Below are 22,365 nucleotides of genomic sequence, written 5' to 3'. Positions count from 1 at the left end.
ATTTGTTCAGGGCCCAAGCTGGCTTTTGTCTCTTCCTGGATTGATGATCTGCTAGTATGTTCTTTCTTTTGCATTTTGAGTTGAAGACTAAAATGCTTCTGGCTCCATATGCAGATGTAAGTCAGGACAGAGCAATCCGCTTTTATTTGGACCTCTGGCAGTATATATTTACAGTTTGTTTGACCTCAAAGGAAATGATGAGTGTTCAGCTGGAATCTTTGACATTTGAGCTGGGTTGTTTAGCTGTGGCCTCGTAAGAACAGCTGGTCAAAAAGAATGAAGCATATATAAACCTTAAAAACCTTTTAGCCCATGTTACAGAGCTTGCAAACTTTGATCAAAATTTGGAAGAAATTCAGCCAATATATAAGGATAAGTAAATGCATTTTTCTGCCTTCTTTATGAGCCAGACTTGGAGAAGTACTTGCATGTTGATAAATCTAATGAAGTTTATTTGCACTCATAATTATTCAGTTTAGGAATTCTGAAATATTGGCACTTTTCCATGTCTTGAAAATCCCAAGCTTCTTCACTAGTAAACTTGGATGGCCTAAACCGTGTTAGAAAGCATTCAGAAGATGGAGATGAGAGCAGAGAAACTACAAAGTCTTTGTGTGATCCTTTTCTTAGATGTTGTGCTTCTATAGCAAAACAGTCATGGTTGATGACTGCTGAACCTAGATGTTACAGTGATAGGAATAAATTATTGAGTTAAAATTGTTAACAGGGTAGGAGGAGAAGCACTGCAAAATTCACCCAGCTTGAAGCATGATAAACTTGTTTTTCTCTCAAGGTTGAAGGTGGTTTTCTAAGTGGTCTTCATCGGCTACAGATAATTTTTTTGATTTACTCTATCCCTCGGGACAACTATTTGAGTTTTTTCTAAAAGGCAGTTTAAAATATGAGCGCAGTCAGAACCAGAAACTACAGTTCTCTTGGCGCAAAGAAGGGTAAAACTGTAACTCATGGAGAAGAAAGATGGCAAGCACCTGACCTTAACTTCCTTCTCCTTCCCTCCCTGCCTGCTGTCTGAGCTTGGCTCCTCTGCTTCTGGAGGGGGTACTGTGAAGTATCACCAGCACCCACACAGCCTGTCCTTCTCCCTGTGACACTTGCTCTCCACTCACTGACTGTCTGTGGCCATCACTTTTGATGTGCCACACAGCAGCCAGCTGGTTTTTGTCTGCCATACACAGACTGTAGCTGTTTTTAAGCTGTACAGTCTGAACCTTTAATTTCTGTACACCAACACACCTTTAATATTATTATTATTATTAAGTCAATGGTATCTGTAATTTTGTTAGGCTGCATCTGGAATCTGGTAGGAGAGGAGGCATTGCTAAGGGTGGGATGTATCCCAAGAATGAAGGGCACCATGTGAAATTTGGGGATGAAGTCTTCCTGACCACTTCCTCTCTGGGGAGATAAATGTCTCTCTTCTGTCCTCCAGCCCCCTTTTTATTTTTCTTCTGGCCTCTGATGCTGTTCCTGTAAATGGACATTGCAGAGATAAACACCCCCCGTGGATCCGATCGGAGAGGCGTTGTACAAGGCTAGAGAGGGAGAAGGAGAGAGAAGAGAACTCAGATGTCTTTCTGTGGAGTCGATTTTTATTAATTGTTGGTAGGTCAGCTAAGCTGAGGGAGCTCTACAGGCAAAGACCTTCCCTTGCATCGGAGGTGACATCCATGCTTTTGAAGAGTGCCCAGAGTGGACTGTTTAGTTGGAAATGTCTTCTCTGACCAGCAAATGTTGGAGGATTTAAAGAATCACAGGCAGAGGGGATGCTGACTGACTGGGCGCACAGCATGAGGAGCAGGGAGCAAGCACCATGGCAGAACTAACGTAGCACAGCCTGAAAGCTGGAGATGTAAAATTGGTTGTGTACGGTGAGCCTGATCTAATACCCAGAGCCCTTTGGGAAGATCACGTCCAGCCAGAGCTATTAAAGGCCTTACTGTGTTTGCTCAAATATAGGGTATGCTCCCTTTCCTCTAGAATGAAGATCTGAAAATACCAAGTTGCTTAAAATTCGTGGGCTGTAAGCAACTTCTGCCCTTCAAGAGTCCCAAAAAATTGCATGCCTTTTTATGGGCTTCCTTCACAGAGTGCATCCATCGTTGATACGTGTCTGCATACCCCAGGCGTGATGGATATCAGTTCCTGGGCTCTGCTGCTCTATGGCTAATCTATAAATAAAAATGTAACTCAGAGGAATGTATTTCTGGCTAAATATTTACAGTCACAAGCATTTCTTGCTTTGCGGAGCAATAAATTTAACACATTAGCTAGTATATTTATTTTTTAATCATTTATTTGTAGATGATTTCAATTTAAAATGAGATTTCAGGTAACGGGCAAACATGTTTAACAATCCTGTGATATAAATTGCTGTAGGTGACAGATCCCAACAAAAATTATTACAGGCAGATTCGCAATGCAAAAATTATTTATATGACAGCAAGCAGAAAGACAAATTACGCAGAGACTATGTACATGCTCTTCTATAATTGCTCATAAATTATTATGGTTCGTGTTAAAATGCATCTAGAATCCCTAGACAACTAGATTTATTTAAAATAAGAATAATGGCAGATCACCAGGAAATGTTGGGGAAGGAGATGTGGTACACACTTGGGGTGACTGCTAACACAGACGTACAGTAACGTATCGTCAGACAACATAGTCTATAATGTGTTTGATGAATTCAAACCCTCCCTTTTCAGTTCACCATCTCCTCAGGTTGCAATAGCCTGGACGGATAACTGGGATGGTCCTGGATAATACCAGGGACGGGCCCCCCATGATCAGCTGCTGCTGCGCTTGCTGGCAGCACTTCCCTCCCTGCAGGGGACACATCAGGTCTCTCTCTGTACCTCAGCCCTTTCAAGTGCTACGAAACAGGGCTGTGATCAGTCAGTGGGGCCAGAAGTAGCTCTAGTGGGGCTGGGGGACAGGCAGACAGGCAGGCAAACCTCGTTTCCTTAGGAAGCCAGACTAGAAGTGGGACAATTTTTCCATATCCTCTCAATACTCTACATTTTAGAGCATATTTCAAATAATTATCTTTGTTGAAAGTGTCTAAAATACTCCCACAATAGAGGGAATTTGATCTGAATGGGCTTTCAATCAGGCATATATTAGGGACCAGCTAATAAGTGGGTAGCAGAGAAAAGATGTATGTACAGTTTTTATACGGTAAGTGCCTCTCTCTAATGTCATTACTTTTGTCTTCTTACCACCCTGATCACATTACACATTGAGAGCCAGCCCCACAAAAATGACAGCAAACTTTGTTCTCGATAATGGAGTGCTAAACTCCACCTAAGCAGCTCCGTCACTCGCAATGACAGCTCGGAGAATACTCCAAATTAATCCAACAATGCACACGCTCCAGTGACTGATGGCGCGGCGGGAGGAAAAATCCTGGCTGCCACGTGAGCGCAGGGAGCCTGACCTACATTTTAGCCTCTACAGCTTCATAAGAGGAAATGTTCCTGGTGGTGTGTTTAATGAGAAAAAAAAAGGGTAAAAGTCGTCTCCTGTTTGATTAGTTTTTCTCCACTGATTAAGATTTAGTTGAGGTGCTCCGCGACACTTTTCCCTTCTGCAGGTGCCATCAGCCCTATAATGAATGGTTACTCCGTTCCCCGTGTGCTCTCCTCTCCATTTGCTTTCTTTTCTCCTTTGCAGGGGCAGGTGCTGGGCAGGGGTCAGCTCGCCGTGTTGGTGACCACACTGAAGCATGGTTATGGCCGGCTCTTGCTCTCTGTTGGGGCAGCCAGAGATGGGTTTTAGTGTCTCTAGTGCCTTGGCTGCAAATTGCCATTCCGGTGTCTTTCTGCCATTGCTCTGTGCTGAAGCAGTTGTAATACTTCAGCAGCTGGAGGTAAAAGAGTAGAGCAGCACATGCTAGTAGGAGAAGAAATTTTCACATGAGAGTGGAAGGTGAGGCAGATTGCCCCTGAAGGACGGTTAATGCTTCTTTGAGCTGTGCTTTGACAAGCTGATGGCGTGGCTGTGGCAGAAATTGCATTGGAAACAGCAGCATTTTCTGCTTCTCAAGCTGGATTTCCATATTAGATCAGAACCAAACTTCCTAACTCTTTCTATTCGTGACTCTGCTCTGTGATACAGCAGAAAAGCTGGCACCTTTCTGCTTGACCTAGAGGCTTTCCACGTGTGTCTGAATGTCAGTTACTCTTCACTGTGGTTTAACTTTGCTGAACCAGCGTAGGTTTGAAAGCTTTAGATGACGTGACAGGATTAGATTGACAAGAGATTGACAGAATTAATTAGATCAGCTGAATTAGTTTGGATTTAAATTCCAGTTCTGGGCACCCCTATTCATTTCAGCTTACGTATCGCCTTAGACTTCTGTGACTTTGCTAAACTACAGGAGAACGGAAGCCTTGGAGAATATCTGTACGTCCTGAAGAACGAGGATGAGCAATCTGGAGAGCTCAGCGTTTTCCTTTGACATCTCTTGCTGGGAGAATGAGGCTGTAAGCTCTGCAGTGCTTATTAATTGTAAACTTGTGCCAGCCGAAAGAAAAGGGCTTAAAAAAGGTACGGAGCGAATGTGAGGGAGTTCTGCACGGAGTGCATTGAGAACCACTTGATGTAAAAGCCACCTGTATAAAATTATTCATGATGTCAGAACCATGCTTTAATGAAAAAATGGGTTGGCTGGGTTTGTAGAGCAGGGAGATGGGGGTTCTTTTTCCAGCTGTGCTGCTGCTTGTCCATGTCTGTATAGCACCATAGCTAGAGGCAGTATTTTATGTGGTCCTAGGAAGAGATTGGGTTACAATGCGCAGCTTTGGTCATAATGAAGGATCTTAAACCCATGGAGGGGTTGTGCTGAGAACAAATACTTCAATATGTGATTTTCAGGTAGTAATTAGCCAAACTTGATGCTGCAGCAGTGAGAAAGGAAATTTGGGCAGGTGGTGGAAGCTGGCAGCCTGATTTGCACCATGCTGGCTGTGGAGGCACCAGAGGGTCTCCCTTATTACCCCAAAACAGCTGCTGGGTTAAACAAACAGTTCTGAGTAATGGGTTCCTGGTCCTCCCATCTTGAGCCTGTGTCAGTTTGTTTTACCAAGATGTTGCATGGAAGTTTATGTACTAGAAATGTGTGAGCAGGTTTAAAATTATGGTTCAGGTGCATGGTTCATGTGGTCACGGTACAATTAAAGCTGATAAACTGCAGTGGGGAAATCAAAAGCTCCCATTTGTCATGGCTAGTTTTGAAGGATTCAAGAGAAGCCTGAAAAAAAGGTAGACATAATTTAAAGGTAGTAAAAGCCACTAAAAAGTACTAGATTTGGTATTCCACTGTGGGTACAAATTTTGGCGCAGTACTTGTGCTTAGGAAGTAAATAAAAATCACTTGATGAGGGAATGCTGTTGAAGATGTATATGAAATGAGGAGTATATGAGAGTATTCAACATTTAGAGTCAGAGGATTGATGCTGTAAATGCAGAAGAGGCAACTTCAACCTTATGGTTGAACTTGAGTTAGCTACATCAAGGATAAAGATGCTTCAGTTACATGTAGCTGGAAATGATCAATAAATTCCACAAAATATATATTAGATCAAATGCATTGATTTTAGGCAATGTATTTGCCTAGTGACAAGCTGCTTTGCTGTCTCCTTCTTTAGTTATGTTCTCGGTTGAGTTTCAGGTTTCCATTTTTTCTAGGAATACAAAAGATTGATTTAAAAAGCTCTGATATATGAGAGGAATTATGTGTTGATATGTAGGTACTAGGATTATATTGTAACCAAAAGGATTTAAAAGTAATGGGAGGAAAAAATGTAGAGAGAAATAATCTTTTAATAAATTGGCTGACACATTCATTTTTAAAGTGAAGTATCAAACCTTTTTTAGCTAAGAAAAGCTGTTTCAAAAGTTTTTGATGAACAGAACATCAAACGATTCCTTTTCATATTTGTACAATATCTACATTAAGCTTGATTGCATTGATAGTATGTTGTAGTTTTATTCTGTTGCATATAATTCTTTCTCTATAGTTTGAATAGGCTGTAGGAGGAAAACAACAATGTGTAACTGGCTTAGAAAAGAATAATTGTCACATCTCTTATTTTTTATGTAACATAATTAGCAGAGGTGGAGGGAAATGTTTTAAGGGATAAATTGGGATCAGATGCCAACAGACATTTTCCTACAACAAGGAATTAGTGAATTCAGAATTGTTCTATTGCGGCAGGTAGGTAAGGTGAAAATACTTGGTTTATTTATTAAAGAATTAGTGAAAGTAGATGAAGGTAATGATGTTCTAAAGAAATGGAATTGAGCAGGCCTAATGTGCTCTAATAATAATAATGTGCTCTTACAGCCTGCACATTTTACATTCGTATGTAACTAAGAAAACCGTATAAAATGCTTTTGATTGCTAATAGCTTCCACAGGTTTATCACACTGTGCTAAAACAAAGGTTCTTTTCTTTTGATTAATTGTTTTGCATTTCACAGGCTGCCTCTCACTATCTTGAAGAAATATATCTGTATCTAATATGTCTTTATTATTGTTTTGCTTTCAGTTGATGGTTGCATTGACTGGTCAGTGGATCTCAAGACATACATGGCTTTGGCAGGTGAACCAGTCCGAGTGAAATGTGCCCTTTTCTACAGCTATATCAGAACTAATTATAGCATGGCCCAAAGCACAGGTCTTAGGCTTATGTGGTACAAAAACAAAGGAGACTTAGAAGAACCCATTATATTTTCTGAAGTTAGGATGAGCAAGGATGAAGATTCAATATGGTTTCACTCGGTTGAGTTGCAAGACAGTGGTTTCTACACGTGTGTTCTAAGGTGGGTATTGTGTTAAAATATGACTAAAAATGTGTAGATTGTCTCATTTGAAAAGTGTTTCAATTTAGCTTTCATGATTGAGATAGTCTTCCAGTTAATATTTACTCATTATTTGTCTTCTCATAATTTTGTCACATAATGCTTTGTCTTAAAATTAGTTTCCCTAGTAATTATAGTTACCTCTTCCAATAGCTATATTTAAACACTTGCAAACTTGCATTTTGCCATAAACCCTCATAAATGGATGCTTCTTAAAGCATTAAGTATTTTGGCTAAGTAATCCTCAAATCCTCATGAGTGCCAAAGGTCATAAATGATTTTTCAAAGTTGGTTATTTTGTGACTTCTTTTTACCCTTTGCTCTTAAATTAAAAAAAGCTATTCAAGAGTTTAGACACAGTTTAATTTATTCTGATAGGTTTAGGCCATAGAGAGTTAGATTTCTGTCTGGTTCTGAGGAAATGTTTATTTTAATATACATTTAAGATTTGTTGTAATTTGAAGCAGACCTCATTTGGTAAGGTGGGGAAATGCTTGTCTCAAGTATTTTGGAACTGTTGGATGATTCTTAAATTAAGTATGTGCTGGAGCTCATGATTTCCATCATGTGGACCAGCTCTGTGCCTAAAATGAGAGGATAAAAAAGGAGGAGTCTGTAAGAGTGAATAGATAAATATCCCTTAAATGATCAAGTTTTGAATTTAAAAGTTTACAGATACTCCTTATGATTCAGTTTTGAACTATTGGGTTTTAGAGAATGAAGCTTGCTCCATCCTTGTCTGCTGTTCCATACTGAAATTATATGCAGGTTTGATGAATTTAATATAAAATATTTGCAGATAAATAACAACACTGTTGAGAGCCTAGAAGCTGTGCTCTTTCCATCTCCGCTAAGTCCTTCCTGCTGCCTTGTCTTAACTTGCCTCTGTTCTGATCCTGAAGAATGGTACTAAAATCAAAGTTTGTGCTGTGGTGCGTGGTTTGTAGTGGGAAGAGCCAACATCCAGTTTGACTGTCAGCTGCATCTACCAAAGTCACTATTCAGTCTATGTTGTAGCCTTCGGAGTTTATTATTTTTTTATTAGCTGCTCCATCGCAGGTTTGGGGTTATGTGAATTCCATGATTTTAAAATGTTACAGGAAGATAGTGGTTTACGTGTTTCAGGAGAGACATACTTTTTTCATAAGATGTAGCTGCTGTGCTAATCGAATTACTAGTTTAATACTTCTGGAAAATTTTATGCAAATCCTATGTGAACAATGAATACCGGATCTTAAATCAAATTCTGGGACACACTTTTACTTGGGAAATTTCAAAACCCTTTGCTCATTTACATGACAAAGTACTTTTGGTAACAAATGGGCAAGTTCTTAAATAATTCATACATTCTCCTCATTTTCAGATAAAAACTATATGACGTGCTTCTTGGAAGGCATTACCCAGCAATATCATCTACCCTGTCAGTTATATGTTTTTGCTGTTTATGCTAGAACTTACTTACATAACAGACGTTTTGGCCTTTTTCAGATTTATGTGGGAGTGCAGATTATTATATGTAGTGATTACACATAAGAGACCATATTTCTTCCTTGAATTAACTTATTTTTTCTTCCAAAAATATGGTAATGTATCCTTGCTGATATTGTCTATAAAATTGCAGGGGGCTTAAAATAGCTGAGGAAATAGCAATAGTAATTTACTTTAATTTCATTAAAATTAGGTTAGAGGTAGAGTTCTGAAATATGACCACAGGTCTGTGGTAGACTGTCCACCACATTAACTGTGTAATTTCAGCTTTCTTAATCCATTTTTTTAGAAGGCGATAAGCAGATGTTTGTGTTTTAGTCATTAACCAGGATCACCTGCTTTGTAAGAAAGTGAGGATCTGCGTCGCAGGCGAGAGTAGGAATTCTACGATCTGATTTTATTTTCTAGAAACATTAGCAATTTCTGTTACAAATGCCTTCTTTTGTAGACTGAATGAATAAAGACCTTAGAGAGAACTCAGTGCACTGGAAATGAAGAGGTGACCGTGTCCATCAGTATGCAACACTGACCTTAAGGTTGCATGCATAATTGAGTCTTTTGGTTTGGTAGGTGAATTTTAAAAAAAGTGAGGAGGAAAGGGGTTTTAGTTCCAGAAAAATGTAAAACTTCTGAAGTTTTTTTTTTGATTGAAAGTTTTTTGACTGAAGTGGTTTTTTTTGTCTGGAATATGTACTTTTCTTTACAAAAGGGCACTAGGGGGTGAGGTGCACAGACGTGGTGCTAAGGCTAAGTCGGGACAAAGGGTCCAAGTCCCAAAAGTTAATGGCTTGAGCTGGGAAGATCTTCTCTGACAGAAGAATGGAATTGAACACCAGGGGTTTTTAACAAGTTGTGCACAAAGGATGTCACAGGCAATAGCAACAACTATCCTAGTTTGTTCTTCCCCAGCTTGCTATATTTTTCCCACTCAAAGACAACTTGGCAAATATGAAAACTGTATTGGGAAAAAGGCAATTGCACTTTTCACTGAATTTCCTATTTGTTGAAAAGATTCTTCATGATTCTAATAAAATCATGTTTTTTGAGGAGCTCCATTTCATGGTGGCTCATGGATGCTTGTAGGTTCAAGGCATGCTTCATCTTCGAAGCAACTTGGAAGGAATTTGTGAGAAGCTGCTTGAAAAGGATGGGTATGAACAGATGAAGGCAAGGCTTATATGACAATTATTTTAGAAATGAATAAAAATTAAATGTATCAATGAATTCTTGAAATGACAGAACTGTCATTTCAATAGTAATAACGCTTGCTTTGTAAATTAACTCACAATACTGAATAAAATTAAAGTGTATTAGAGCAGTATTAATGAAAGAGAGAGCCTCTCCAGGCTAAAGAGTTCTGATACCAGAATTTAAATACTGCCTCTCCTTTATTAACCACTTAGACATTGTTGCGTAGGCAGGTGTGCATGTGTATGTATAACAGGGGGAAATTCATGTTGCATTAAGCCTTATTTCTTTCTTGTCACAAAATGTTTTGACATTGAGATGACACTGAGATGGAAACCAAAGGGTGGTATTTTTCTCCTGCGTTAAGCATGGCCATGACATATTAAGGGATCCTGATTCTTCAAGGACTTTTAAATGAATGTGGACTTCATCTCCATGGGTAACCCTCATAAATTCCATGGAACTGCTTTGTTCACAGGTGCCTTTTTTGTCAGGGCTGCTGACTGGCGGATAGATGTGTGTTTCATTAGGGTTCCCAAATAAATGCTGGGACATTTGTGTCAGGACTTCAGCGCACAATCTGGAAATGCTGCATTCTGGAGGTCTCTTTGCAGTACAGGCCTTCGATATGCCGTTAATCTTCCAGCACCTGCCGATGCTACTTTTAGATAAAGCTGTCAGCATTTCTCTTACAGAAGTTGTTTTTCTGGGATTTTCACATCAGCACTCTGGATTGAAACATCCTCCTCACTGAAGGTTTCGGAGATGAAAGCAAAGAAAGTGTGGAAACTAAAATTGATCTAAAAGCATAGGGTGGCCTCAAAGTTCTGAGTATGTAGGAAGTTCATTTGCCAGGTTATGTGCTGCTTTTGCCCTCTGCACAAATACATCTGTTTTTCTGTGTCAAAAGGCACTGCTTTTTAAAGAGTGAAGAAGAACAGGGCCTACTTGGATCTCCTGATAAAAGAAGAGGAGCTGAAGAAGAAATCTCAGCAAAGTTTAGCTGCACCTTTGCCCTCAGCAAGGAGCTACTTCTGAAGCCCTTTCTTCTAACTGGGCCCAGCTCCAAAATAAACTGAAATACAATAAATGCTTTGCGAGCAAGCTCAGTAAAAAGTGGTAAAATATTAGTACTTATTCGCTGTTAATTAGTTGTTGTAAAATAAAATAAACTAAATTCCCATGATGAGAATCAGGAAGGTAAGAAGTCTGGGCCCTGAGGGGTGCAGGGAAAGCAGGAGGTACAGGTTTTTGGTCACGAGACTGAGTGATGGACCTAAGCCTCGACTTTTATACCAGATGTAGAATAGCAAATGGGGGTTCCATGCATGCCTGTAAGGAAATAAGCCTGCAGATCTGTAATACCCACATTTGATGCCAGAAAACTGCCAACAAATCAAGTTGGGAAGTCTGTGTATCCTTTTCCCTTACTTGGTCCCTATCTGTACAGTTCTTAATGGAGAACAGCATTGCTATGGACACGCGCAGAAGAATCAAGCCTTCATCAGGCCATCAGTGAAATATTGAAATATTCCTTTCTGAGCAGTAATAACATAGACTGATAGTAGATTTTAAGCCTTCAGGCTTCTGAATGTCTGTGAAGCTCATGACCAGCAAATCAAAATCAGATTTAGACAGCCTAGAGGTGCTGTCAGTAAAACTTAATTTGCGGCATAACCTTTGTGCTCTCGCTTCAGCGGGTGTGAAGGGGAGTTGAGGAACTTTTTTCAAATGCCTACAGCCTGGACTGCAGTAGTCACCCGTGATCCCAGGAAAAGCTGCGCCACTTTTTTCAGAGCACTGGAAGTCAGGCTTCCAAGTGAAAGGAAAGAAGACTTCGTTCAGGTCTTTAAGACCAAACAGGAAAATTAGACTAAATCATGCTGTGAAAATGGGTAGGGGTGAGGTTGTTTTTTCTGCAGCCACCTTTTGTGGTTCTTCCGGTATGTGTTTTAATACAGTCATTCATTTTGTATCTACTCACTGCAGAATCTTTTTTGGCTTTATCCAGTGCTCAATTCATGAGCAAAATTGTTTTATATTTCAAATCCATTTGAGCATCGTGTTACTCTGAAAAGGTCTAAAGATGATAACTTCTAGTAGTCTTTTGTCATCTGATATCCAAGAGGAGCACATCTAAGTAGTTGCTGTACTACGCATATCCTAGTTACCTCTCATACTTGCACACTGGTATCTGATAGCTTTCACAGCTGTACTGTCTCAGGCATTTTTGGAGAAGTCAGCTAAATTTCACACTTAGAACAAGTGCATGGGTACAGCAGGGCTTACTCTTCACAGGCACTTTATGACAACATTAAAAACGTGTGACACTTCCCCTGTTAAAAGTGACAGATTCAGTATAAACAAAATCCCTATAACAATATAGGTATTCTATACTTGAATACAGTGTTAGGGCAGATACAACATAAAGTCAGCATGATTCATGATAAAAGTTAGCTTACTGAGATATGTTTTGGCATTGTCTAAATGCAAAGGAAAGTAGAATCAGAATATTTCTACTTTTCTGTCTAAAATTATGTAAAAACTGATGGTGCTCCTGCAAATCCTTTTGATGACATAGTGGTTTTTGAGAGAAATCAGTTCTAAATGTTCTTTTGACACACTTGCAGGAAACAGATTTTTGTTTCATGGTGATATGCATATTTCTGCTCACTCACCTTCCTTCTCTAAAGCTTTAAAATAGAAGATATCCATCCTCTGTCTTTCTGAAAGCCAGTGTTTATGTTGACGAGAAGCTGAAGGAACAGTCAGGGCTTCAAGCAGGAATGTTTGTGTTGCTCTGCAGCTGGAGATCATCCAGCAACGAGAAAGAGAGTCTTGTGTATTCTTTAGTTTTCCTAGTAGTAAAATCCCAGCTTTAGGTACTATCAAAATGAGAGGCATTATGCTCTAGTCCCAACAGATTGTTGGAGCAAGAGCTCCACGTGCTGCAGTGCATCAGTAACATTTTGACTCGCTGTCACTGGTTGTTCATGGACGAAATGCCTTCCCTGGTGGGCTTCAAACTTTGCCTGGTTGGGAGAAAGGATGCAAAGCGGAGTGACTGCTTCCTTACCGAGTTACCTTTGTCTTCAGGAGACCGGATGCTAAGATTATTCAGCCATCCTAAGCCCTCTCTTCTCCAGCATATCAGGGGGGTTCATTTCCCTGCTGTTCTCCAAATAGCAAAGAAGGAGAATGTGCTTACCCGTGTACCACTCCTGTTGAAACCTGCATCAAAGCCAGCTGTAACCATAATGTCAGTAGGCAACATTGTGTGTGTCCTGGGAGAGGACAGGCAAATGGAAGTTTTCCTGAGAAAATCCATCATGCCCAAAGTACAAGGTGACAGATACATAGGGAATAAAACTGGTATTTTGTAAGTGATCTCAGTGGATAATTTCTTCTTTTCTGGCAAAAAAAACCTTAAGGTAAGAGACACAGTCAGGAGGACTCAGCTGCAGAACTCAAACAGCTCTCCCTGCCAGTTGGCATAATGACATTCACGTCATGTTTATTCATGATAGCATTCTTTTTATAACCCATCAGATAATAACTTCCATTGTTTTATGTGCTCGATTGCCTGTTTACAAACTAAGGGGGGCTTGCTTTTCCTCACTGCATCTACAAATAGGACGTACATACATGATGAAGGATATACTCCACAGCTTTTATTCCTTCAGGCAACAAAATCAGTGAGGTTTAGCAGTGCAGACATATCTAATGGGTATCCTGAACTCAACCTTTGTTTTATGTGCTGGGTGTCTAATAATAAAGCAAAGAGTAGATACACTAATTCACCCATGCGTGCGTTGGAAGAAATAAAGGAGAAAATGTTCAATGCTCTCAGAACCAGGGTATTGCAAACACAAAATTATTGGAAGGGGATTTCTTAATATATTCTTTCACGGAAGCAGTTGTCCCTGTGCCTCAGATTTATGTCATTCGTAATGGGTCTTTTCAGTAAAAGAATATAATTTAACAGTAATATACAGAGTTTTACTAGAAAATTATTAGAAAATAAATGAAAAGGTCTTAGTCATTTGCAGTAGCAAACTTCGGGGCAGCATGCTGCTTTGTAATACTTGAGGGCAAGGAAGAAATTTTCCCTAATAGCAATCCCAGGCAATTGTAAGATTTTTTTTTTTTTTTTTTCCTGCTGGAACAGGATGTGTTGAAGCTGGTAGAGACCAGGTAGTTTGTGAGCTTAGGTGCAATGTGCCAAGATAGCTTTGTGTTCTTTGGGGTTCTGCATTTTTTTTTTCTTCTTAATTATATTTTTCACTTATTTATTTCTAGTAACTAACACTCTTGAAGACTTTAAAAGAAAGCAAGGAGCGCTGTTAACCTGTGTGATTCAACTTAAGTGCGAGGAGAGTTTCCCCTGGGCCCACTTAGTCCCTGTTGTAATGACTGACTGGTGATTGGTGTGGTTTTTGATTGCTGCTGTCATGATGCAGAGTTCAGCAGGACCACTGTCTGTTTGTGTGAAGGCAATTAGAAAAGAAGTGGCACCTCCAGGCATTTAACCATGTGCAAATCAGGCTGTGTGCCGCTTCCTCTTCTCAGATTTAAGAAATATGGTGCTAGAGATAATTCCTGAGTTTTCAAATCATGGGCTTGCTGTTATGGCCTATATCACTGAGTGCACTAGGCACGTTCTGACATTTCTGTGTCACATTTCCTTCTTAATAAGGATGTTAGCTCAAATCCAACTTAAATGTAAACTTATCTACACTTTAATGAGATAGATCCAACTGAGAGAAACTTTACTCAACTGCTAGATCCAAACATCTTTTCTTCTCTGTCCCAGTATCCACGAAGCCTAAAAACTCCCTAAACAGAGCTAAACTCACTGTGAGAAATACAGGTCTTGCAGTTAAGTGCCTCTGGTGAGAACTATATTCCTGATTGTTAACTTGTGGAGACATTCTTGGATACCTGTTTTTCAAGCTGTCATCACTGTAAGCCTTTTAAGATTACCCTTCAGTAAGTTCTCAGAAGTACTGTCTTTTGAATAGTGATGTTTTAGTTTTTCTTCATTGTAAGACATAGCCTTCTGGGACATCTAGTATGTGTAAGTCAAATTGTCATCTTGTCTCTAGTAAGTCTTGTGTGATGATTGTCTGAGGAGAAAAGATGTACAGAAGGACTAAAAATTCTTAAGAGTGATGGGTTAGCTCAGCACAAATACTTTTTCTACCTGAAGGAACGGGCATTTGAATGGCACTTCCATCTGGATTCACAACATAGGTTTCTTGGAGGTTCAAAGGAGGTAGAAATAATGGAAGAATATTGGATTTGTAACATGGTACTGTTTTAGCATCCTGCACTTAATTCTCTGAGATCATACTTCCGTGACATTTTCTTTTACTAGTAGGATCCTGAAAACCAGTCAGATGTTAAAGGAGATCTAATATGGAATGAGGATTTTTCCTTACCATGAATAGGAGCTGGGATTAGAATTGCAGTTATAAGAGCAAATGAGCAAGCAGACTACAAGACAGGAGTGTCTGGAGTTGCACCAAGGCCAGCTATCACACACACGTGCCACAGAATCACTGTGCCTCATGGTATATCGTTCAGGGAGCATCTACTGCAATATTAAACCGTTTAATTGTTCCACTTCAGGTATTTCTCTTTCACTTGACAAAATGATAGCACATAGGGTAATTTCAAAACTTTGAAAATAATTGTGATTTTTAACCTCTGACACCATAAGTAAGAATTTGATCTCTTCAAGGCAATGACCCCAGACACATAAAAGTTGTAGCTGCAGAGAAATAAGGTAATGCTGGAGCGAAACCTTGGAAGAGTAAAAAATTATTCATTTGTTTTTAGGAAAGAGGCTACATTTATGTCATCTGAAAAAAAAAAAAACACAATAAATTACTTATTTGTCTTTAAACAGATTGGCAAACCATGAGCTCGTTGATCTGGTTGAAACAATCTCAGGTACCAATAAAATGACTTGGTAATAGTTATGTCAACTGGAATAAAATGATAAAAATTCTCATGAAAAGAGAGGAAAACCATCAACTGTTCAATTGGGTCTGAAAGCTGGTAACACATTCTAATAGCAGCTGGTAGTGGATTAATTGCTCTGGACCTCAAGACAGATAAAAACGGTTGGTGATGTTGTTGCTGTCGTTCATCTAATTCAGAACGAGTAAAGATAAATGCAGGGGATGGCTTACACAGACCTGTAATAAGTATTTCACTATGCCAGTGGAAAAAGTCATTAAAACAGACAGGCAGAGTGTTTAGGTATATTGGGAGAGGTCTAAGTCTGAGCTGTGCTATTTCCTGAGAATTGCTTTAATACGTACACTTCCCAGCTTTTGGATCTACCACCACATTAGAGTCGTAGAACTTTAATAATAATAAATATGGAATGCAAACTGACACTGCAATTTAAAAAAAAAATAATGCAGATCCTCTTGTATAAATATGCAATCTGGGGTGTTTGGGGTGTTTTTCAATCTAGTAGATATAAATGAAATATTCAACCACTTTGCCAACTTCCTCTTTATAAGACAGTTGATAAACTTGAGAGAGGGTATGTCCCTTGCATACTAGAGACAAAATTGTTTTACTTGACTCTTTTAACAAACCTCCGTGACTGGTAGAAACCACAAATGCTGAAGAAAACAGTTTTCTCAAAGTCATGAATGTTTTCTGTAATTTGAATTCAGCTTTAGGGCTGATGAATTGTGTTGAATCCAAACAAAGTAAAAAATAATTAGGGATTGCCACTTCAATTTCAAATGCCCTTCTTAACCGTTTCTGTTTCCTCCCTTTTTCCTCTCGTCCTTGCTTTGAAGTGAAGCCAAACTCATAATTTTGCTTGCTTTTGTTTTGAGACCTGTTAAGCTCCCTGGTTTTTGCCTATGTTTTTCTATTGGATTCTGAGCTGGCTTCAGTTTGCGTTTCAGAGCCAGTTCCAGGTGGTCTGGGAATTACAAACGCCTTGCCACCAGAACAGAGGAAAACTGCTTTGTGAACTCTCAAAGCTAAACCCTTTTTCGCATTTTCAGTCTAAAGAGTAGGCCCAGCTTATAACTAGCTCCTTGAAATAGGGAATTGTAAATCTTAGTTTTTGTGGAAACATAAGACTTTACAATTTTTTTCTTTGTACTGCAGAGCGATTCTTTCTTCCCCTTTTCCATTCCTCATATGACCACTGCTACTGCTTGTAGACAAGGAAACCACTGGTAATTGAGTCCCGTGGAGGATGAACACTTTGGATACCTTTCACAAAACACAAATTATTAAAAGACACACTTCACAACTCATTGGCTTATTTCCTTTACATGTGGAAAGTGGGCTCTCTGCAGTCTCTCAGGTTCCTTTGGGTGGCATGTAGTCAGTGATACCCTCTACTTTGAGTTGTATATGACTCAGTCTCTCTTGATACTGTGATTACCTCCACAAGCCCTCCAGTATCCTCCCCAACCACCTGGAAGATGCATCCTTTTTGATCTTTCACTCACCAATTCTGATAGCAAAACCCAGCTTACTGGTTTTGCTGATCCTTTTGTTTCTTGCATGTTCCAGCTTCTCTCATTAAATGTGGTCACCTGTCCTGCCAGTCTCCAAACTGCTGGGAGCACTGACCTCCTCCACTGAGTTCCATGACTGTTTACTGAAAACAAAAGTAGATGCTCTGTTTTATAATTCTGTAATTCCTGTAATAGGCCATTCGCTTAGCTTTTAGAAGAAGAAAAGCAAGAAATGGAGGATTCATGTCAGTCTGCATGTCTTTATTAAAATATAAAACAAACAAAGCAACAACAACAAACAAAAAACAACCATTACCAGAAACAAATGTAGCTCAAATAAGTAGAACCCTTGGTGGACACAGAGGTCATTAAAACAGTTGGAAAGGAAGAGCTGGATCCATCCCAGCGCAGCAGCTTCATGGGCTTCCTGAAGGACCTCTGTAGGTGAGTTTCCATCACCTCTGACCTGCACCATAATTTTCCTATCTAGGTTGTAGAAGTAAAACATTGTAGTGACCAATGACTTGTCTACATTGTTGACCTTTCCTGACTTCTTGCTTGAGTTGTCACCTGCTAGAGAACCCCTTTATGTCTCAGGCCCCACAAGGGACAGGAGACAGTACATTCCTGTTTGCCAGTGAAACCAAAGCCACATTTCCCTGCAAATTACAATCCAAATTGCAAATTTCATTCTGCATAGGAAAATAAACTGGTTCATCTACTAATTTCAATGTAAAATGAGCATGGTCAATTCCATAGGAATCTTCTGGTTAAGCCATAGGTAGTGTATTTTTTTAGGACACTGTCTCATAGCACCTGGGCTGATAGAAAGGTAGTAGACACAGAAATCTCCAAGAAAAGTGAACACCCACCTACCACCCTGCTTAGAGGACTGTGTGGTGAAATCCATACCAACCTGGGGATTAGCTTCCCTAGCAAACGAAGGAATGGCTCACATCCTCTATAAACAATGACACCAAGGCTTCTGCTTCAAAACTGAGAAAAACGGCAAGGTTGATCAAACTGCTGTTTTGTTTTACACATGACTGAAATGGAACTGTTATCTCAAACTGACTAGATTAAAGGAAGGCTGTTGCTTTATTAACTGGAACTCCTGCAATTGCAGAAGTTGCTCTTTTTTGAATTACCATCAGTAGTGCTAACATGAGTGGCTGGTGAAGAAGCATTCATAAAGCTTTCAAGTCTATTGCTGTTGGCTTAGTGAGGGCTTTCTTCATTATCAATCTGAACAGATTTATTGTCTTGGTCATGGAGTATGAACAAAAGTGATAGTGCTCACCAGGCACTTAGTTTTCACAATTCTAATTGTAAATAGTGAAAAGAGTACTACATTTTTAGGTTGTGGTTCCAGGAAGCATTTTAAATAGAAGTAGTCGCCAGCACTGTTCAAAATACAATCTAAATAATGCAAGATTGTTAGCAGAAAATACAGTACTATTAGATAACACTGAGTAATGGTCAGCTATTCAAAGTAATTATTCTTGATTAGCGTTGATCATTATTACTAAGAGCATGTGACCTTATTTGCCCCCAGTAATGCTCATAGTTATTCAGGAAAGTTAAATAATCATTCCTGATTTATTACTATTGATTATACATAGTCATACCCATTTTTTGTGGATTTCAGGGCTGCATTAGAAAGCATTGAAATTTTCCGAGTATGTTTTATTTTCTTACAAAGAAGGCAACCCTATTCAAAAGCAAGTAGTTTAGAAGAAAGCTGACTTATGTTCCATAAATCATGTAGGTATTTCTGAAAAGGCCAACTAAAATGATGCATCTTGTTTAGTCCAGATAACTTTTGTTTCAAGTAAAAGTGCAATTCATGTAGTTTGTGAGGATGAGACTTTTCCATAGCCTCTCAACTGAAACAGAGCATGGCAGTGCACCAAGAGCCTTTCTCCTCTAAGGTGAGGGACAGATAAAATACCTGCTGACTTTATTACGTGAATGTTCATGTGGTGTTTTGAAGATCTGGGAGCGGGAAGGGGGAGTGTGTGGCAAATTCAGTATTTCCTGCAGCATATTTTAATGTCAGTGGCATTTGTTGCTCATGTGGACAGTGTGAAGGCAGAAGAGGGCTAATCTGAAATTTGGAAGGCAACTTCAGGTCTGGGACCTGTCCTGCACTCTTGAGTGTCTCTTTCTGCCTCGGTTTCCCTGTTAGAGGAGTAGCCCTGCCTCAGTCTGGCAGACAGCCCTGTGGGGAGATCTGCTGTAAGATGCTTCGGTTGGGAGCCCCATGTTACGGTCTGTTCTGCTGAATACCCAACTCTGATGACTTTGAAAGCTGAAGGTTTCAGAAGATCGCTCATTGATTTGCCTTGCAGATGCCATCTTCTGCAAATACCTGCTCACGGCATGCCTTTGACAAGCCATTTGCATGCTGTTCTGTCAGCACTTGTTTAGCATGAAGCGTAGAGCCATGATGAAGTGCCCCTTTAGGCCTTTTTATTTTCTTCCTAACTACGGGCTCACTTGACAGGGTGACATGTTGTTCAAACAGTGCCTAAAAAGAAGACTTGTTACGGAGCACGCAGGGTTTTTTTTTTGTTTGTTTTAATTCAAAGCATTGTCACGAGTCCATTTGGAGGGAGTAGGCATCCAGTACCATTAGTGTCAAAGTTTGACTGATAGATCACTTTCCATGTGCATAGGGCACAACAAAAATTGTCTGCCGTGCCATTGCCTCGTCTGAAGTCGTTTGCAGCAGAGCTGTGATGGAAGAGGCGGCAGCAAAGCCGTAATATCTTCTGCAAGAGACTCCACAGCTCCCTTTGATGGGAGTAACCACCCAGCATGTCAGATGTAAGCCAGGCTTTTTGGTTATGGTGTAGTCAATTAAAATGACAAAATGATGCACGATGGGAGGAAGAGCCTCATTATATTGTTGCTTGTACTTTGTAGTTTGCTTTTAAAGGACTCTGTTTGCCATCACACCTAATGAAGTCCAAAAGCTGACAGTCTGGGTTGTAACTATCCTGTGCAAAGTGCAAATGCTTTACGTTAACACCACAACAAACATTGGTTTGGGTTTTTTATTGTGTGTCTGATAACTCTGTTAAAGATGTGAGTCTGAAGGAATTTAATTTAATCCTGTTTTCATGATCATGAGGCACAGGAGCTGGGTTGGTTGTGTTTATTCTAGCCTGATATTAAGGAAAAAAATAAGCTTAGACAGCTCACAAACCACTTGCCTGGGTTTAACCCTATCAGGGATCTTTCATGATAGAGTAGGGAATGGTTTTAATTGCTAAGGGATTGCATTTTTCAATATTTTAATGCCAAAATATGATTTGCACATATGTGCTGGGTGCCCGTGCCCAGGCGGGGCAGCGGGCCTGCAGGGTGCTGTGAGGAGAGGCTGGTTCCAGTGGCCCCACCACAGGGCAGGGCTGGGCCCAGCAGTGGCACTGGGGGAAATGTATCTGAAAAAAGGAGAAAGGCTACACAGCTGTGAGGAAGAAAAGTGTGAGGAACAGCCCTGGGGCACTGGGGTCAGGGCAGGAGGCAGCGGGAGGTGCTCCAGGCCAGGGGCTCCCTGCGGCCTGTGGAGAAACTATGTTGGAGCCGGGGCATGTGCCCCGAAGGAACTGCAGCCCATGGAGAGGAGCCCGCGCTGGAGCAGTCTGTGAAGGCCTGCGGCCCATGGAGGAGCCAGCATGGAGCAGGGCATGACTGTGGAGGAAGGAGCAGCAGGGAGAAGCTGTTACGCACTGACCACGGCCACTATGCCCTTCCCCTGCACCACTAGTGGGAGGAGAGGCAGAGGAGTGAAAATAAAGGGTGAGGGGAAGGTGTTTTAGTTTTTTTTTTTGTCTTTCTCACCCATCTAAACCTAATTTAGTTGGCAACGAATCAAAATAATGTTTCCCAAGTCAAATCTGTTCTGCCCATGACAGTAACTGGTAAGTGATCTCCCTGTTTTATCTCGACCCATGAGCATTTTCATCTTATTTTCTTCTCCCTTTCCTGTTGAGGGGGAGTGAGGGAGCAGCTGGGTGGGCAGCTGGACAAGGTCAACCCCCCCCCATCGTATGCTGTAGGATTTTATATGGCAGTTCCTTCAGAGGGAGGAATTCTATCTCCATGATGTTGTTTAACATCTAGCACAAGCTAGTAATAACCCTTCATCTTAATTGTTAAAGTGCTGCATACTGGTGTGAAATCTCCTGATGTTGAAGGAGGAGGAGTGCCTGTGGCATGTAGAGGAAATGGAAATGATGAATCAGTGCATTCCAACCAAAATTTGAGGTGGCAACAGTTTCCTGTCTGTAGTCTTGCGATATCAAAAGAGCTGCTGTGCTGGGTTAGATCACTTGTCGACGAAATTTCTGCAGTAATCGTCGTAGTAAGCTGGAAATGAGCCTTTACGTCTTTTAGTAATGAAGTAAATGCACAGTATGACAGCCACTGTTCAAATGTGTCACTGAAGTGTTTGTGAAGATCAGTGTTTAACAAGGAAACTTACTGTACTGAAACAAACTAGGTTAAAAATAAAAATGTGTGTGTATGGGTAAGATAAATGACATCATCTTTCTGTCCCTGTAGAAACTCAACGTATTGCATGAAGGTGTCCATGTCCTTGACAGTAGCTGAGAATGAATCTGGGCTTTGCTACAACAGCAAGATCAGATATCTGGAAAAATCAGAAGTCACTAAGAGAAAGACAATCTCCTGTCCTGATATTGAGGATTACAAAACAGCCAGTCAAGAGCCAGATGTTGTATGGTACAAGGTAACTACTGCTGTGTTATTGCTATTGTGCTGAAGCTATAAAAAACTTCCACTGCTTTAACCACTGTGCCTCTGTGCCAGTTTTCACTCTGGTGGGATGTCTCCATACCTGATGCTCTAGCAGAAACAAAGGGAGGCAACCTAAAATGGAGCCAAAGTTTTACCAAAACTGTCAGCTTCAGCAGTGCTGCCCGATTAATTTTTATGAAATCTGTTGGGTAATTTTACCAAGGCCTGTTGAGTTTTACCAAAGTCCGTTGGGTAATTTCACAGAGATAAATTCAGTTTTGCTGAGGTTCATTAAGTAATTTTACTGAGGTTTGTTAATTTTAACTGACGTCTGCTAGATACATTTATTACTCAGCAGGTAAGTGTGCTGGCTGTACCTTCTCTAAGGCCTATCAAGTATCACACAGCACTTTAAGCAGCAGAAACATTGATGTGTTGCTGTAGCTCTACAAGAGAACTGGACAATGACTAAAATGCAGGTTGTCTGTCAGGTAGACATCAGGTACCAAGACCGAACCAAGGTCTTGACAAGTTTT

The 22,365-nt window shown here is 40.2% G+C and overlaps 1 protein-coding gene across 10 annotated transcripts in view; it reads left to right on the top strand.

Annotated features, from left to right (window-relative positions):
• The window catches only part of IL1RAPL2 (interleukin 1 receptor accessory protein like 2), a 358,032-nt gene that overhangs the window by 179,758 nt on the left and 155,909 nt on the right, over positions 1–22,365 (top strand). For all 10 annotated transcript variants that reach the window (XM_040572218.1, XM_040572223.1, XM_040572227.1 and 7 more), the window contains 2 exons: positions 6,572–6,845; positions 21,635–21,821. In XM_040572218.1, the coding sequence (XP_040428152.1) occupies positions 6,572–6,845; positions 21,635–21,821 (461 nt within the window). The remainder of the gene's footprint in view (positions 1–6,571; positions 6,846–21,634; positions 21,822–22,365) is intronic.

The sequence above is a fragment of the Cygnus olor genome, chromosome 13, assembly GCF_009769625.2.
Source record: "Cygnus olor isolate bCygOlo1 chromosome 13, bCygOlo1.pri.v2, whole genome shotgun sequence".
NCBI classification, from domain to species: domain Eukaryota; kingdom Metazoa; phylum Chordata; class Aves; order Anseriformes; family Anatidae; genus Cygnus; species Cygnus olor.
The sequence above is the reverse complement of the archived record's forward strand: the minus strand, read 5'-3'. Positions and strand labels throughout refer to the sequence as shown.